General features: G+C 31.7%; 3 protein-coding genes across 3 annotated transcripts; 1 reads left to right on the forward strand and 2 right to left on the reverse strand.

Annotated features, from left to right (window-relative positions):
• Positions 1–1966: 1966 nt before the first annotated feature.
• Positions 1967–2955, forward strand: BDB00DRAFT_878267 (uncharacterized protein; the record flags this gene model as incomplete). Its single annotated transcript, XM_053127714.1, has 2 exons — positions 1967–2210; positions 2939–2955. 2 exons carry the CDS (start codon positions 1967–1969, stop codon positions 2953–2955), a joined length of 261 nt encoding a protein of 86 aa, XP_052973950.1.
• A 116-nt stretch (positions 2956–3071) lies between these two features.
• On the reverse strand, positions 3072–3811 carry BDB00DRAFT_878268 (uncharacterized protein; the record flags this gene model as incomplete). The annotated part of the gene is made up of 3 exons (XM_053127715.1): positions 3072–3421; positions 3547–3634; positions 3710–3811. 3 exons carry the CDS (start codon positions 3809–3811, stop codon positions 3072–3074), a joined length of 540 nt encoding a protein of 179 aa, XP_052973951.1.
• Positions 3812–17296: 13485 nt separating this feature from the next.
• On the reverse strand, positions 17297–18086 carry BDB00DRAFT_852568 (uncharacterized protein). The gene is made up of 2 exons (XM_053125572.1): positions 17978–18086; positions 17297–17926 (listed from the first exon to the last, which is right to left on the reverse strand). Exons 1-2 carry the CDS (start codon positions 18026–18028, stop codon positions 17462–17464), a joined length of 516 nt encoding a protein of 171 aa, XP_052973952.1. The 5' UTR covers positions 18029–18086; the 3' UTR covers positions 17297–17461.
• Between the last annotated feature and the right edge of the window lie 953 nt (positions 18087–19039).

Raw genomic sequence — 19039 nt, forward strand, 5'->3', positions numbered from 1 at the left:
AAGAATTAAAAAATTATATATAAATTAAAAACTTTTTTAAAAAAATTTAAAAAAGACAAAAACTTTAAAAAAATTAAAATAAATGTATTTAAATATATAAATTTTTTTTAAACTAATATATCTGTTTAATCAACAAAACCTATTTTATTTTACAATTTAAGAATTAAACCCCGTTGTGGAGATATGTGTTTCTTGCATTGTTATGATGTGTGGTTGTTGTTGTTTGAGGTGCCGAATAAGATTGAGTTTGTTGTGGTTAAGCAGTCCATTGCAATTAATAGATGCGATCGATATATTGTTGTTTTTTAAAATCATATTAAGATTATTGATGAGTAGGTGTGTGATGGTTACTCTCATTGTTCTTGCTCATCATGTCTCCCGGTGGACGTACACTTGGGCTCGGGGTCTAAAGAAGAGCCCGAGCTGTTTTCCGATAATAAGTTTTGGTCATATTCTTGTAGACTGATATCGCGTTGCCGTTAGAGGCGGACATACAGGATCTGTTTCAGGTCAGCTGGAAAATCGGCATCTTGTAGGATCTCTTTTGCAGTGTCAGAGAGCTCCATGCTATCTATCCAGTTCTTGGGCAGATTAACCTGTATTGCTAGTTCTTGCTCTTCAGCTGGGATCATCGGTCTATCAGTCTGATAGTCTGCAAACTCGATGACGATTTCGTCAAGTGCTTGTTCAATATATCCGCGTCGCATAAAAGCTGGGGAGCTATCCGCGATCATTTTCGTATTGTTGTTCTCGCCGGTTGTTTGATTGGTTTCAGTGTCCAAGTTTTCCAGAAGACTAAACCGATTGGTCGGTTGCACAGGCTTGCCTTGTTCGGGCGCATGTTTTGATTTCAGCAGTTCTTTTAATGGGATGGGGCTGGGTCACGCTTGTGACCAGTCTTGCGACGGCTTGTTTTGTTGCCGCCCGGTGTCCAGTCGTCACTGTTTCGCACGGTGGGGCAGTTCGAAGCATAGTGGTTCTTACCACCACATTTAAAAAATCCTTTCTGGTTACGTCAGAAACGCGGGCAGTCTTCAATAGTATGGCCCGGTTCATGGCAGCGCGAGCAGTGAAGTGGCATTTGATCAAAATGAGCATAGATCAAATCATCCCTGTCGCCGCACCAGGGATGTGATGATCAAGGGTGAGTAGCTGTTGGTTGTGGCGTGGCTGTGTGTCGAAACAGCGAAACCGTTGCCCATGTACGCTTTCGTTCATAGGTCGCGGTTAATACCAACATCTAAAATGTCACCGTATGGACGATACGTTTCACGTAAGCCACGCTTCATATCTTCTTGTCTGAGTAGTAGCAGATTGGTGAGACGAAGCTTTTTGATCTTTGCATTCTTCTCTAAAGCGGGAGTTGCACGGATCGTAATCGTTGAAGTGAACTCGATGCCTGTTTCAATGGCACAGGTCCGTTGCTCTTCAGTTTGCAGATTAATTTCAGCAACTACACGTTGTCCTTCACGATGTGTCAGGATGCCATTATTGATGGGATAAATCTTCATCAGTATATCGACGGCGTCGTCAACTGTACCAGGTACAGGGCTGATGTCGAGCATAACACTACCTGGGGATCGTCCTACCCGCCAAACACTGGAGAAGTAGCACACTTTCTTTTCTTCACTAGTGCTTTGTTGACGCTGAGCGTGGACTAGCGACACTCGTTTGGGTTGGGCAATGTGGGCCCATGTCAATACGGTTGGTGGGGAGGTGTAAATTGAGGATGGTTGGTTGGTGCCCGTATCACGCACGGGCGGTTCGGGAGTAATATCGGGAAGAGCCATGAGGCAGCTCTTATATTAGTGGCAATATAAGTAAATTGTAAATCCGGAGGTGACCCTGGAAACCAGCCATCAGCCGCAGATATCACAAACGAACAAGCTACCATCGCTGCAAACTCGATCGATCAAACTACTCGGGGGACTATTTAGAAAGCCAATTAGTGCCTGTGATGAATTCTATGAGGCGTAGTCAAGAATATGCTGCTACGACTAATAGTGCCGCTACAGATATGGTCACAGCCCTAAGCTCAAGAGTAGTTCAAGACGTATGGCATGCTTTGAAACGCATCTCTGTGCCCAAGGCACATGAAATTCGACGAATGCTCCAACGAGAGCTTACTGATGCTGTTTTTCTAATGGATCAGACAGATGTTAAACGTGTCAAGGATGTACTGGCCAAAAAAGGCAAGATGTTGGATATAGGTAAATAGCCGGCTTTTATTGAAGTTGAAAACAGTATGCTTATATAGCTCTTTTAAAGCGAAAATCCTAAGTACAGCAGCGTATACAGAGAGTTGTCCCAATGCCCCAAGATCTTATCTAACCTGTTTACGATGTACTATTGAGCGCCTGCAAGTAATCATTTTACGCCAGACCAGGTTTCCTCAGTAAATACTGAAAATATACAGGGAGATATAACAGAAAAGATGGGAATAGAGAGAGAGAAAGATAATTGAACTTAAAGGTAAGTGTATATAATAGAACGGCTCCCATATTCAAGTGTTCTTTATTTCAGGCCACTAATTGATGCCTTTTCATATCTGAAAAACGTGATAATAAAATACTACTAAATGCGATCAAGACAGAATCCCAAAGGAAATATTGAAGGGTGATATATTAAATTAATGGGAACGATGGCAGTAGGGATATATGGGGAGTGGATGGGATCATTTATCAAACAAGGGATGATCGTTGAACCCATCCTACTCTGTGACCATGTGTGTGGATTGGAGCTTTTCAGCTCATCCACGTAGTTATTGCCTGTGGGCACCATAATTCTAATATATTACGAAAAAACACACAAAAATGGCTTTATTCTTATACACAGCACTTTTTTGCAGTGCTTTGCTTTGGATTGGTTTCACATAATTCCGCGTTCTGGCTACCCTTGCAACCCACTTTAAAACATTATTGACACGTGCATGACCTAGGCGGCTTCCTGAAATGATTTTGATGCGATGAAGATGCGGCAGATGGTAGCGTTGAATGCGGTGATAAATTTTGCAGTTGAGGTGTCATTGGTGGCTGGTATACCAATGGTACATATAGATTGAGAAAATGTATCTAGGGTGCTGCTCCGGGTTGTAAACGTCGCTGTCTCGACTGTTGAGAAACTCTTGAAGAAGAAATTACTTGATTGTGTTGATGGTCATAATGTTGGGCATTCAATGTTGGTAGCTCACGTGCTTCAGGCGCGGACACTGCTTGGTCGTGACGTTGTTCAGCATAATCCACTTGTTTTAGCGTTTCCTTTGCTCTTGATATGGTTTTGCGAGTATCTTGAGCATGCTTCCATGTTGTATGGTATACTTGAAGAAACGGGGGAAGTTTGTAGAATATAGTTGAACCATTGGCATGCTTTGTATTCCAGATATTGGCAAATCGAACCCACAATCCAGCTGCTTCGCGACCATCTGAGCGCGTAAAGCTATTAATCAAACGGGAAACAACTGTCGCTCTTCACTGGTATGAATCAGAAGTGCTGCATATTTGGTGTTTTGTCTGCGGCACAGGTATAATCTCCGAGTATTCTGATTACCGGTGTTGTTGATAGTGAAGGTATCAAAACCAAATACTTCATGCTGCCCTTCCGAAATGCTTGGAATATCGAACGTTTCTGTTGTTTTCTCGTACAATGTAACATTATGACAGCCTTTCCAATGATCAGGTAGCATGTCATAGGGTTCGTAATTCTATCTGACATCTGGTAATCCAATCTGTATCCGTATCCGAAAGTGCGGATACGGATCATGATCTACAGATACAGATACAGATCGGATAGGATGGTTATCCGATCCGCTCATCTTTCTTCAAGAAAGTGTCTTTGCTTATGGTCAGTTGTATGTTGCTTTTTCGCGCGCAACCAACCTAAATACTCTATGCATTGTAGTCAATATGTTAGCATCAGTAAACAGCACTAATCCATCTACAGAAAATATCGTTTACACTGAAGTACTACTACATCCACTAAGTCCACAAACAACAACAACAGAACCCATCTAATCAGCCACAGCTGCTGCTACAACCATCACATCACCAACTACTACTACTACATCCACTACTCCTCCTGCTTAGATTCGTTGTTCCTTCCTAACAGTTTTTCCTTTTTCTCTATCTTTTTGCCATAGATTTCCTTTTTACATAACATATAATACAAAATTTCTTTACTCTGCCATGATGCCATAAGAGATAAGTATTTATGTGGCGCAGATCTTCTTTTTTACTTTTTCTAATTCACTAACGAGTAACTCGCTCATGCACCTTAATGCCTTAACCGAAACACACCATCTCTCATCTTTACCTCCAGACACTTCAAAAATGCATGTCTATTTCTCTATATTGACGACGCTATATGCTGGATCAGATTTCCACAATATGGCATAACATTGACCTGTGTACGCCATATCATATAATATGTTATATTCTATTCCAGCACGAAGTAAAAACGTTATGAATAAGAAGTGATGGTGGACGTTTAAGGTACGCGAAGAATAGGAAAGATTGTTGTTTTAGGTATGTTATAGGTTGAGAAAAATCGAATTTGAAGAAACACATACCGAGGTACCATACAATTCCAATGACAAGAAGCCTTAGTAGACCGTTGGGTGCATAATTCCTGGACTGCAGATGTCCCATTTTTCTCAAGAAATACACTTTAAATTGATAGATTGTATATTAGGGTTTAGTATTAATAGTGAGTGCAGCAAACGTATTTAGGGTTAGAGGTAGGCGAAGCAGTAAGTAGGCTCGCGAAGCGAGCTTTGGTTAGGGTTTAGAAGGGGGTCTGGGGGAACCCCCAGGAAACATCCAATCCATTGAATGACCCGGAGCGCAGCAAAGGGGCTCATTCAGCCGAGCGAAGCGAGGCAGGTAGATGTTGATATATAATAATAATATCAATTACCATACCTAATAAATATGAAAAATACTATATAGAGGAACAAATCATAGTATTTGTTCTCTCTTATAATAACAAAACATAAATGTTTTTGTTATTTGTCTAAATCTCATTATCTAGCCCCCAACGTTTCGAAAGCAAGTTTCTCAACTACCCCTATTTTATATTTAATAAATTTTTGTATTTATAAGATTTATAAAATATTTTAGTGATGACAAAAATATTTAGGAGTTACAAAAAAAAAACTAAATAAAAATTGAAAATATAATAGTATATAAAATAATATATAAATTATAAATTATAATCTTTTAAAATTTAATAACTTTTTTGTATATACCTAATTATGATTTATCTTCCATATGAATATATAATATGTGGTAATGTAGAATGTGATTATATGAAAAATCCAAAAATGTAATTGATGATATTATTTTTATATTATACAAATAGTATAAATTTTTCCTATAGTTTTTTAGATATACTATTATATATTTATATAAAATTATTATATGTTTATACTCTGGGCGAGATGAGGAATAGTCGGAAGTGGTAGTGTAGTAGCAATGTATTCTCTTTCTTCTATAGATGAACAATCAATAGTTTATATTTAATATTTCTTATATAATATATATGATTATTTTATAATACAAATATTTTTTATTTTACCTTCTTAATTTATGAAGTATATAATATATTCTTTTCATTAAAATAGTCAATAATTATTTGTTTTTGTTTAAATCACTTTCATGAACCCAACTATTATTACCATCTTGGTAGCCTTTCCATTTCACATAAAACATATATCTTTTATTTTCTATCTTGTGATTTACTATTTTTTGAACCTCAAATATATTTTCATTTTTGTTTACATTTCTATATTCATATATATTTAAACTTTTATTTTTATTCTTTGACCTTCTTTTTTTTTTTTAGATATATTATGATATTCAGGAAAATCAATATCTGTATCATTATGATCATTATTGTTATCATCAATACTATTTGTTTTATCTTCATCAACTAATATATCAGCATTTAATTCTTCATTATTTAGATCTAATTTTAATAACTCTATTTGAATTTTATTTAAATCTTTTATTTTTTCCATTTGTTCCATTTGATTTGTATATACTATATCTATTAATCTCATATCATTTGGAAAATCAAAATTATCATTTATCCAAATTTTATGCTGTTCTTGTTCTATAATATTAAATTTATTAACAAAATTCTGGATATTTTTTAGTAAAAATACAACTTTTAACTGCAAGTTAATATATTTTATATCATCTATTTTTAATATAGAATTATTATTTGAGAATCTTTTAAATTTATTATATAAATCCTTGAATTGATTTTTAACTATACTTCTAAAACTACCAAATACTCAGTTATAATATTCTTCTTGTTTATTTAATGGTATACCTATTTCTTTATGAATAGGATATAAAAAGTTTTTATCATTTAAATCAATGTTTTTATCTTTACAGAAGGATTCAAATTGTTTTATAAAAAGAGTATAGCCACCATCCACTGCAACACAATCTTGTTTTTTTATAGTTTTATATAATTTCATGTTGAGGAACATCCCACCATCAGATGATATACTACATAATTGACTATCTGAAACATTTATTATATTTTCATTTATATCTAGAGCTGATAATAATCGTATTTTAATATTGCTGAACATATTTAATAAACAATAATCAATATATTTATTCATATTTTCATAATTTATACTCCTTAGTATATTCATCTATGATTTCAATATCTGATCCATATTTATAGCATATATCTTAATAATCTTTTAATTATATATGAAAATTCAATTTTTAAATTAAAAATATGTATCATAGCAACTAATTAAAAAAGGAAATTAATAAGGAAATAATTTTTGTAAAGAATGATAGTAATATTGTATAATAAATAGTATTAAAAGTAAAAATAATACTATTTTATATCTGACTTTTAATAATATATTTGTTTTAGAAAAGAATTTCTAAATATAATATAATAGAAGTAAATATAAAGATTTGTTTATTCATCTAAACAAAAATTTGCGATGAACAATCAGTAATCATAATTTAATTTTTATATTAATAATTAATACCTTATTTTATAATATAAAATCATTATAATTATATTTTTTTAATAATTAACTATATAATATATTTCTTTTATTAAGTATTCAATAATTATTTCCTTTTGTTTAAAATCATTTTCATTGACCCAACTATTATCTCCATAATCGTATCCTTTCCATTTAACATGAAATATATATTTTTTATTCTCTATTTTATGATTTACTATCTTTTCTACCTCAAATATATTTTCATCTTTGTTTACATTTCTATATTCATATATATTCATACATTTATTTTTATTTTTCGATCGTTTTTTTCTTTTTTTAGATACATTTTGATATTGAGGAAAGTCAACATCTGTATCATCATTATTATTATTATCATTTACAGTTTCATTTTCATTATCAACTATTATATCAATATTATTATTTTCTAATTCATCATTATTTATATTTAAATTTAGTAGTTCTAATTGTATTTTCTATAAATCTTTAATTTTATTCATTTGCTCCATTTGATTAGTATAAACAATATCTATTAATCTCATTTCATTAGGAAAATCAAAATTATTATTTATCCATAACTTATGATGTTCTTGTACTATAATATTAAATTTATCAGCAAAATTTTGAATATTTTTTAATAAAAATACAACTTTTAATTGTAAGTTTATATATTTTATATCATCTGTCTTTAATATAGAATTATTATTAGAGAATCTTTTAAATTTATTATATAAGTCTTTAAATTGATTTTCAACTATAGATCTAAAACTACCAAATACTTTGTTATAATGTTCTTCTTGATTGTTTAAAGCTATTCCTGCTTCTTTACGAATTGGATAAAAAAAATTTCTGTCATTTAAATTAATATTTTTACTTTTACAAAAATCTTCAAATTGTTTAATAAATAGTGTATAACCACCATCTAATGCAATACAATCTTGTTCTTTAATTTTTCTATACAATTTCATATTTAAAAACATACCACCATCACTACAAATACCACATAATTGACTATTAGAAACATTAATTATATTCTCATTTATATCTACTAATACTTGTGCTCTTATTCCACTAGTTTTTAATTTATATGACCATTTTTTTTGATGTGAAACATTCGGTTTATCATATTGAATTGCTGTATCATGCCCATCTAAAGCTAAAGTTATATGTTTAAAATTTTGAGGATTTTTAATTTGAGCTGATAATACTCTTATCTTTATATTACTAAATATTTCTAATAAACAATAATCAACATATTTATTTAAATTTTCATAATTAGTAATCCAAAACTCTTTATATAAATTATAAAAACTAGATGATGGAATATATTTTTTTATATTTTTAGATGTAAAACTATCTACTAATTGATATATTAATAATAATGCTTTTTCAACTTCTAAATAAGGTCCTAGATATTCCTTATGTGTATATAAAACAGTAATAAAAAAGAATATAGGAATATAACCTAATTTATCTAATAATTCATCTTTAATTTCTCTTATATTTTTAATATTTTTTAATTCTGTTCGATGCTTAAATTTATTTTCAACTTTTTTCCAATCTTGACTTAAAAAAGACCACTTATTTAATATTAAATTATTGATTTCATTTTTTAACTTTTTTCTATATTCAATAATATCTTCATTATTCTTATTACTATATTCATCCATGATTTCAATATCTGATTCCATATTTATAGCATATATCTTAATAATCTTTTAACTATATATGAAAATTCAATTTTTAAATTAAAAATATGTATCATAGCAACTAATTAAAATAGGAAATTAATAAGGAAATAATATATCTATTTTTTCGAGGAAAAATAGCAGTCACTTAATAGAAAATCTTGTTGCTAACGAAAAAAAAAATCATTTATCACTAACATAATAATTACCTTTTTAGCTAATTTTTGAAGATACCATATTTTAATTAATTACTATGGTAATAATTTTTGTAAAGAATGATAGTAGTATTGTATAGTAAATAGTATTAAAAGTAAAAATAATACTATTTTATATCTGAATTTTAATAAAATATTTGTTTTAGAAAACAATTTCTAAATGTAATATAATAGAAGTAAATATAAAGTTTTGTTTATTCATCATAGATGGTTACTATACTCTCATCCCATATGTAAGTATAATTAATGATTTCTCCCATTCGTATATATGTATAGATAAAGATTTTTACTGACTTTCTTCATCTGATAGGTTTTACTTGCAATAATAGAACAAATGTACTTTGCTTTGGTTTCATTGAAATGTTTAGATCGTCAATTAGTATAGATGATGTATATAACTGAGCATCTTTTTAAACTAATAAAAAAGTTTTCTTATACTATATATATCATAAACGTGCTTGTAATGAGCAAATCGATTGGGTAGTAAGAATGAAAGCAATTGGAGCAACAGAATCAGATTATTGATGGAAGAATGGAGGATACTGAATAGTAGGATACAACTGGGTTAATGTCGGAACCAAAGCATTAGGTAACAATAGGTTGGCATCGGAAGTAATGATGATGACGATTGGGATGAAAGTAGGGTAACACTAGGTAAACATCAGCACAAAATGATGGTTGAATATCAGTGTAATATTAGGTGAATACTAGGTGAATGTCGGAGCAAAGTAAGGTTGAATATCAATGTAATATCAGTTGAATATTAGGTGAATATCAGTAGATATTCACTGGTTGAATATTAGTTAAGTATCGCATATATTCAATGTCAAATATCAGTTGAAGATTAGTTGGATACTAGTTGAATATTAGCTAATATTCAACTAATATTCAACCACTTTTAAACGTTTAACACACACCCTTTTTCCCGATGCATCATACTTAATACATAAACACATTGTGCATACCTATTATAACTGGCAAATTGCCCAATGGGAGTTAATCCTTAGCTGTAAATCCTTAAAAGGTTTTATTAATTAAACTTATATCCTTGTTTAAGCATGTTTAGGAAAAATAAAAAATTATATTATGATTTTTTTATTTTTGAAATGTTTAAGATGTTACTTTTTTATTTTTTTTAATCCTTGAAAGGTTTAGGTTTTATATAAACCTTTTCAAACCTTTTAAAGAGTTATATCCTTTTATAGTTAATTTAACACAGGCTAGGAGGTATGACAACACCCAGTTCAATAAAAAATCAATGAAGTTAGATTTTTTTTTAGAACGCTTGACAGTATTAAGAATAATAGATAAATTAGTGGCTTGACAGTATTAAGAATAATAGATAAATTAGTGGCTTGACACTAATCTATTATTATGATTTAATACTCAATGTGAAAAATACGTTATCAAGACATGTAGACCTCCTTTCATCAGAATGTGGGTTCTGCATTACCTTATTGGTTACAAAAACATAATTATTTTTAATAAAAATAATTGTTTTTTTATATATAAATTGAATTTTATGATATAAATAAAAAATGGAGCAAATAGATTATACACCATTAATTACAATAGAAGTAAATACTATTATTGCTAATTATTGGACATTTCTTGAATGGAATTGGCCTATTATACATAATAAATTTAAACATAGAACACAAATTAAACATATTAAATTTATTGAAAAAATTAAAAATATATTATTACAAAAATTAGGTTATACTACTATCTTTTCCTTCTTAGTTGTATTATATATAAGTAAAGAGTATCCAGCTCCTTATTTTGAGGTAGAGAAAGGTTTATTTTTATTATATCATTTGGTTTCAGGTATTTCTAGAGATGAAATTGAAAAATATTTACCTCAAAGCACATTTCATACATTTTATAAAAAATTTTGGATAAATGAAGAGAATTATAAAAGAATTAATAAAATAGTAAATGATTCATTGATGTATATGTTTTCGAATATAAAGTTACATATTTTATCTACTAGAAAATATAATCCAGATTTGTTTAAACATGTAACACTTATTTTAGATGGTCATGATTCACGAATTAATTATACAGATACAGATTCAGATAGGTCATGCTTATATTCATATAAATTTAAAAAAAATGGTTTACGTACACAATTTGCAGCTGATGTTAATGATATGATAATTTTTATATCAAAAAGTGAATTTTGTATAGATAGTTCTGATGGTAGCATGTTTTTAAATATGAAACTTTATAATAAAATGAGTCAAAATGATACTTTAGCAGTTGATGGTGGGTATACCTTATTTATAACACAATTTACTGAAATTGCTACAGAAAAAGGATATAATTGTAACAATGATAACTTTGTTTATCCAATACGTAAAAATATAAGTGAAAATCTAACTATTACTGAAGAACATTTTAATAATACATTTGGAAGCTTTAGAAGTAAAATTGAAAATCAGTTTTCTAAAATTGGTAATAAATTTTATCGATTTAATAATAATAAATCAATTGTAAAACTAGATGATATTAAATTTTATAACCTCCAATTTCGTGTAGCTTGTTTACTAAAGAATATTACAAAATTTGTTGAATTATTTAATATACCTGTTTTACCTCACTATAAATTATAGCATAGTCATGATTTTGATTTTCCTATTGAAAAAAAATTAATTGATATAGTTGTTAGTAATAATAAACAAAATAAAGATAAACTTGATAGAATGGTACAACTACAAAATGATTTATTAAATATGACAATATCAAATAATACAATGGTTATAGATAATGATAGTGAATCAGATGAATTAGAAAATAGTGAAAATGATAATGATATTCCTAATTTTAATGAGCGTACTAGAAAAAGAAGAAGAAATATAAAAGGTAAACAGCGTGCAACTGCATCATATGAGATAGAAAGTATTGTTTGATATAAAAAGGGAAATAACATATATTTATTTCATGTAAAATGGGTTGGATATAGTGATAATGATAATAGCTGGTTATCTATTGATATGTTTAATCAAAAAGAATTATTAAAAGCATATATTGAGAAACATAGTCTAGGTATATTATAAAAAACATTATATAATATTATATAAAACATTTATGGAAGAATATTATTAAAGCATAGAAAAAAAGGATTACCTATACTTATTTTTATAGGTTTTCTTTTTTTTTGATTTTTTTTTCAATTTTTATAGGTAGCTTTTTAATTTCTATATCTTTACTATTATTTAATACTGTCTGTTTTTTAGGAATATGTAATTTACTATATTTGCAACAAAGAAAATCTTTTTTAGTACCTTCAGGTATATTAGTTTTAATCTTACGGGAACAGAATCTACCCTTATATTTTCCTTTTCTGAACTTATATGTACAGAAATCATTATTCATACTAAGGTATAGAAAATAATCTGACGAAAATGTTTCTTTTATTTTTTTATCTATTTTTTTTTGAATTTTTTTTATTAATTTTTTTTCGTTTTCTAAGAAATGATCAAAATCAGATTCTATAAAAATATTTATTTCTTCACATAAATTTTTTTGAATTTGAATATGGTTAAGTGGGAGATAATCATTAAGTGCAACCATTATTAAACCTTTGGATGACTTTATTTTTATTTAAAAATAAAATTCAATTTTATAAATTATTTAAATCTTTGGATGATTTTGTTTTTATTTAAAAATAAAATTCAATTTTATAATTAATTTAAATTTTTGTTACCAACAAAAAATTTATTACCAATAGTTTTTATACAAAAACAGTTGGTAATGTATATGCGCTAATACTACCGGTAAACATCAAATACATAGATTGTAGATAGTCTTTAGAAGCGCAAATCTTGGTCAGGGTAAGCTTATTTCTTTCTCTTCTATTTATTGAACAGCCTCAAGAAAACCCCTTCCGTGGTATGTTACTCCAACGTCATTCTTCCCTCAACCTAAGCACCACTACTGCCACTGCCACTTCTTTGCCCACATTAATGACCTCATCAACACCTATACCTGCTGGTACAGTTACTAATCCGTTTCTGATTAACGACGACGACGATGAAGAGCAGCAAGCAACCAGTAATTGTACTTCCTTGTCACCGCCACCATCTATTTCACCACCCTACCATGTCATCATTGATAACGAAGCAGTGCAAATCTATATGGAAAACCACATGCATTTGCTTCAACGGCAACCATGAGTATGAGACAGCCATCCACGGACTACGCGCACAGATCCGTCTACGGGAAGAGAATCTGCTACAGTTAGACGAAGGATACAGGGAAAGTCTTCAGCCACTTTAGTTGGCACACTATGAAGCTTAACAACATGATATTGATCGATATCTAGACAATACTTTGATAGAACGCACTCAACGCGTACAATACAGCAACTGCAGTGGTCCAGCAAATGAAGATGTGCGACATGTTTAGCTTTCTTCCCTGTTTTCCTTTCTCTCGCTCTCATATATATACCCCTTCTTTCTTCTCTTTATCTGTTCCTTCTTTTTTTCTTTTGATCAATTCTGTCTTAAATTATATTATTTTCCTTGTTTTATATACACATGTCTTTTAGAATTGCTTTTGTTTTTCGCATTGGTTGTCACATAGTATATTAGATTGAGCGATCTATTGGTAAGTGCTTTATGCCTTGTGTAATTTGCACTGGGCTTGCAGGGGAATATCAAGGGGTAGAAAAAAGCTTGATATTATCTTGATATAGAGCTTTATTATAAAATATCAAGATGTTTTCAAACACCTTGATATTTAGCTTTTCGAGTAAATATCAAGGTTTTTTTACACCTTGATATTTTTATGTGCATATAGTCCCCCAAGCTTATGATTTGATTACATCATGCATGTAGATGTCTATAACGGTCTTACTATACATTGCATATGGACCAGGTGCCTTCTGTAGTAGGTTCGTAAAAAAAGGATTACGCATTGCATATTTTCGTTCTTTATATTACACATATAGTAAATGGACAAAGCATACTATTGGTTTTTATATTTATGGTCTAATATATATATTATTATGGGTGTTCACAACCGTTTTTATTATCATATTTATATAAAAAATTGAGTATAAGATTAAGCTTTATAGAACATTAAAGAACGTCATCAAATGTAAGTCTATGTTATGTGATAATTTTAAAAGGAAGGCTGTAGTTGAACAGAGCTAGTACAAAGGACAGCGATCCTACTATAGAAAGATGCATGTTGAGTCAATTTATAAGTAAAAACAAAAACAGTACAGAAGGATATGTTCATAGACGATTTTGAAGATGACATACCTAAAAGATACATTGAAGATTGTTAGTAAAGAATCTAGAATGCATTATTTACAGGATGAAGGAGTTAAGACTAGCCGCGAAAGGAGAAGTTTGATATATATAAGTAGTGTGGAGATAACAAAGCTTGTTATATGTCATAAGAAAAAAGCACTAACAAAGATATACATACCTATGTAGGAACACTGTTTATGAGGCATTTGTAGGCAAATGTTTAGAATTATTACCATCATTCTAGGGTTATGACTACAGTCATAATGACCAGCTAACCACGTCATCGAAAATCAAAGATTTTCTCTGACCACCCCTAATTATATTGATCATTATTTATCATTTAGAAATAAAACTTAACAACTAAATATATAAAATCAATCAAAAATAAAAAAATTAATAAAGTATTGAACAGCCTGCTTCTAGAAATCAATTTATACATTTAGTCTATTTCTAAAAACTGTTTAACTATTTCATTATAATTATTTTTTCCACAATAATTAATCCATTTAACTAAATCTTTAACTTCTTTTATATAAACATAACCTTTTGTTGATACCTATCCTGATAATTCTTCTCTTAATCATTCTTCTTCTTTTTTATTACTTTTTAATGTCATATTAATATGAGGACTATTTGTTTTTATAGTTTCATCATAATATGGTCCATTATATAATATATCATTAATTTTTAACTTTTTAGACCATTTTAAAATTTTTTTCTTATATATTCCATATCTTTTCCCAAACAATCTCTTTTTTTCGAATCAATAGATAAAACAACAGCATAATACTTTTCATTTTCTTTTTGCATCTTATTTTTTATATTAAATTAAAATTCAATTTTAATAATTATGTAAAAAAAGTATCAGAATTTTCAAAAAAATTTTCTCTACAAAACAAAGGACCTAAAATTCCTTTAGTGTAGAATAGAATGTATCAAATTTTGTTCCAAAACTCTCTACAAGAACACTGTTTATAAGAGCATCTCTAACGGTCGTTCTAAATTCTATTTTAGGATTCCGAAATAGAAAATTTCGAGTTCCAACGGTCGTCCTATTTCCATTCTATTTTAGAAAAGGGTCAAATTTTTTAGAATAGGCGTCCCAAAATTAGGGCAAGTTTTCTAAAATAAAATCGCGTTGTTGTACGCAGTAAAATAAAGCTCTCTCTTCTTTATAAATCACTTCCTTTTCTAACAACAATGTCTTCCAGTTCTTCTGCCCCGATCCCCATCACTAATGTCGAATCTCGTGTCGAATCGACCACCGTTCCCGAAGTTGTCGCAGAATTGTCGACAGCAGCAGCAGCAAAAGCTGGCAATCGCGGTCCGAGCTGGAGCAATGAAGAGGATGTGTGGTTGTGTCAATCCTGGCTTACCACCTCCACTCGTTCGTCAAAGGGCACCGATGTTCCCCTCCAAATATTGTGGGAGACTATCTACAAAGATTTTCTTCAAAGAGGGGGAGATAAGGATGTACGAACTGGCCAGGGAGCCCTCTCGGGCCACTGGGGTACCATCCAAAGAGAGGTTTCTAGATACTGTGGTTGTCTTGCAAAAGCTCTTGCACGAAATAAAAGCGGAAACAACGAAGAAAATGAGGTTAGGGGATGCTAGTTTTTATAAACGATACGATACCAGTGTTACGGTGAATTTGGGGTATTCCAGGTAGTTGCGTAACGGTTTATGTGTATGTTTTGTAGTGAGCACCAGTAATAATATCGTTTATTACAGACGGGTTGTGAAGTGATATGAGTGTAAAGTAAGGTAAAAATGTGTATGGGTTATGTCCAAGGTTGTAAATAGTAGTGAGCTGATGTCTTGATTAAGCTCAGTGAGTAGAAATAAGGATCAGGAATGTTACGTCTGTCCTAAATGAATGAGAGATAAGGATCAGGAATGCTACGTCTGTCCAAGTAAGTGAGAAATAAGAGTAGGAATGTTACGTCTGGTCTTAATAGAAGAGTTTATTTAGCTTCAGTTATGAGCAATAAACAATATGTAAGATAAAACAAGCCGTGTTTAGGTCTTGAGTGATTGAAAACAACACTTGAAAAGTTAAGTCAAAAGTGGGAGGTAGAAATTCAATGTCTTTATTCAAATAAAATGAGGGGGTATTTATATCTTTCAAAATAATTCAATACATCTATAATAATTAAACATCAAAGATGATGCTCGAAGGTTGTGGAAAGTACTCGCATCCAATGGTTACGGATGTGGAATCAATTGGAAAGTCTAGGAATAATGCTATTATTAGCTATTCCTTGGTAATTTGGAAGGTGCCAGAAGTTTGTAGAGTTGTTGCTGCGTAGTTATTGGATCGCTGTGTCCTTGGCTTTATGGAAAGTGCCAGAATGTTGTAGTAATTGCGAGGCTGCTGTAGTAGAGCTCTTGTTGTTGTGTGATGTGATGTGCTTGATGTTTGTTATGCAGCTCTTTCTTGTATTCAGATTTTATTGGAGGGATAGTTCTCGGGGTATCACACCTCCTCGGGCCCGGAAAAAGATGGTCCCACATCGTTTGAATTGTTGTATAATGGGTCGTAAAGTCGCTCTGTATATGCGTCGGCGGCTCCATCCGTTCGTTTTTGTTGTAATTCTTTTGTGATGTTGTTTGGATCGTAAAGTCACGCTGTAAATGTGTCGGTGCTCCATCCGCTTGATGTGATTGATGTGATATTGTTGTTTGGATCGTAAAGTCGCTCTGTATGTTTCGGTGCTCCATCCGTTCGATCGGTTTGATAAGTTGTATGTGGTTCGTAGAGTCGCTCTGTGTATGTGTCAGCGCTCCTTTGTATTGTTGTTGAATCAGGTGCGAATCGTGGAGTCACTCTGTATGAGTTGGCGCTCCATCCTTTTGTTTGTGTGTTTATGTGTGATAATGGATTTTGATGTGTATCTTTGTGTATATCGTGTGTGTTTATTTGTTTATGTTCCCTCTTTTTTGATTGTATTGTGATTTATGATCGATTTATATTTCTGTACCTATTGCAGTTTATTAAAATAAAAGGTTTGATATGTATAAACAGGTATTTATATTGTGTGTGTGTGTGTGTGTGTGTGTGTGTGTGTATGTGGGTTTGTAGTACAGTTGGGAGATTGCCGTTCAGGCTTACAAAAGTTTGGGTTTATATGATAGTTTTTTTTTTTTTTTTTTTTTTTTGTTTGTATGTTATATGTTTTTTTTTCTTTTCTACTACATTTTCTTTAATATATATATAATGTGTGTATAATGATAATAAGAAGGTACAATTTGTAAGTGAGAACCATTAGGTCTCCAAAAACGCGAATCGTCGTATCCTCGTCAGTTGTGTCCTAGGAAGACGTTTCGGCACTCTTCACAGTATAGGTTCACAGGCACCCAAGGGAAGGTGTCTCTAATAACGATAGCAAGAGCTAATTGTCTTTGCTGGTTTTCATTTCGTTGCGGGTGCGGGCGCACTGGTACTTGTTGGATAAATCTGGCTGTATTACCCGCCAACTGGGTGAGCTGCTGTTGTATATGTCTACGCAAGCTTAGCAATGTAGAAGTGCTTGCATAGGCTGTTGCTATTGTTGTGAACGCCTCTATGTCCACATCGATGATGGCGTCCAAGGTATCCAACGCTACGTCTTGTTGGTTTCGTTGGTCTTGTGGTGACGGCGATGGTGATGTATGCGTGGTTGATTGTTCATCGATATCCATGGCATCGTCTTCGTAGCTAGCGACGCTTGGTTCCGAGGCCCAACCGCCTTCGTTTCTGCTTGGAATATGCGTGGGGGTTGGTCCCTATCCATCCAAGTTATTGCCCGTCATCGTTTCTTGAGCCCATGGGGCTACGATGGTAATGTTGGTGTTGTTTTGGGTGTTGTTGTTGTTGTTGTTGTTCATTGTAGTAGTTCAACTGTATGATAGAGTTGATTGTTTAGGATATTTTTCTTCTTTATATATATATATTTTTTTTCTTTTACAGTCTTTTCTCTATGTATTTTATAATGTGTTCTTTTCGAAGTGTATATCTTTTTTTTTTTTGCGTTTGCACGTTTATATTTCAGAGTTATTGGTTTATGAACGTCCTCTGGTAGGTCGATAGCTACTATCTCTTTTCTTCTTTTTCTTTGTTTTTCTTCGATTTCCTGCATTTTTAGTCCTTCTCGATTTTCCTTGCTGCGGCATCGTCTGTGTTGTTCCGTCTTGGTCTGATTCTGATACATTTTCTTGTGGTGGTACTGCATCGACCTCGTCGGTAATGAGGTGCAGCGATGCCTGAGATATTGGGGCTTGGTACTCGGTATCAGGTAAGGTATAAGAGCGCAATCGGTTTCCATGGTAGGGGTTCGGTAGGAATCTTCCTTGCATCGTTTTTAATCGATAGGTACCGCGTTTGTTGACCTTGTGAATCAAGAATGGTCCTTCCCATAGATCTTCTAGGCGTCCTGCCCAATTTGCTTCCAAGTAATTTTGGTATACTTGAACAGTATCTCCAATTTGGAAAGGACGTTTCAGTTCCTTGCCTTGCTGCAGTAATTTCTTTTCGATTCTCCGTTTCTGTGCCGCTTGTGCACTTTTGATTGTATCAATCGCTTCTTCTCTTATTGTATTGAGTCTTGTGATATGTTCCTCAAAAAGTCGAGTATGATCGTATCTCCGTCGCGCTCATCATCCTCTTCCAGGAGATCTGCAATGTTTGTTTGTGGTTGCACGTGTCGGTCGAAAGGTGTATGTGGTTCTCGTCCGTAGATCAAGTAAAATGGAGATCTCTTCGTCGTTTCTTGTCGAATGCTGCGGTATGCGAATAGTAGTGCAGGTAGGTACATTGGCCAGTTCTTCTTTTCTTCTTTATTGAGTCTTTTCAACATGACTCCGACCGTTCGATTGAATTGTTCGACTAGTCCGTTCGCT

This window comes from Zychaea mexicana (genome assembly GCF_025766255.1).
Source record: "Zychaea mexicana strain RSA 1403 chromosome Unknown BDB00scaffold_130, whole genome shotgun sequence".
Lineage (NCBI taxonomy): Eukaryota > Fungi > Mucoromycota > Mucoromycetes > Mucorales > Lichtheimiaceae > Zychaea > Zychaea mexicana.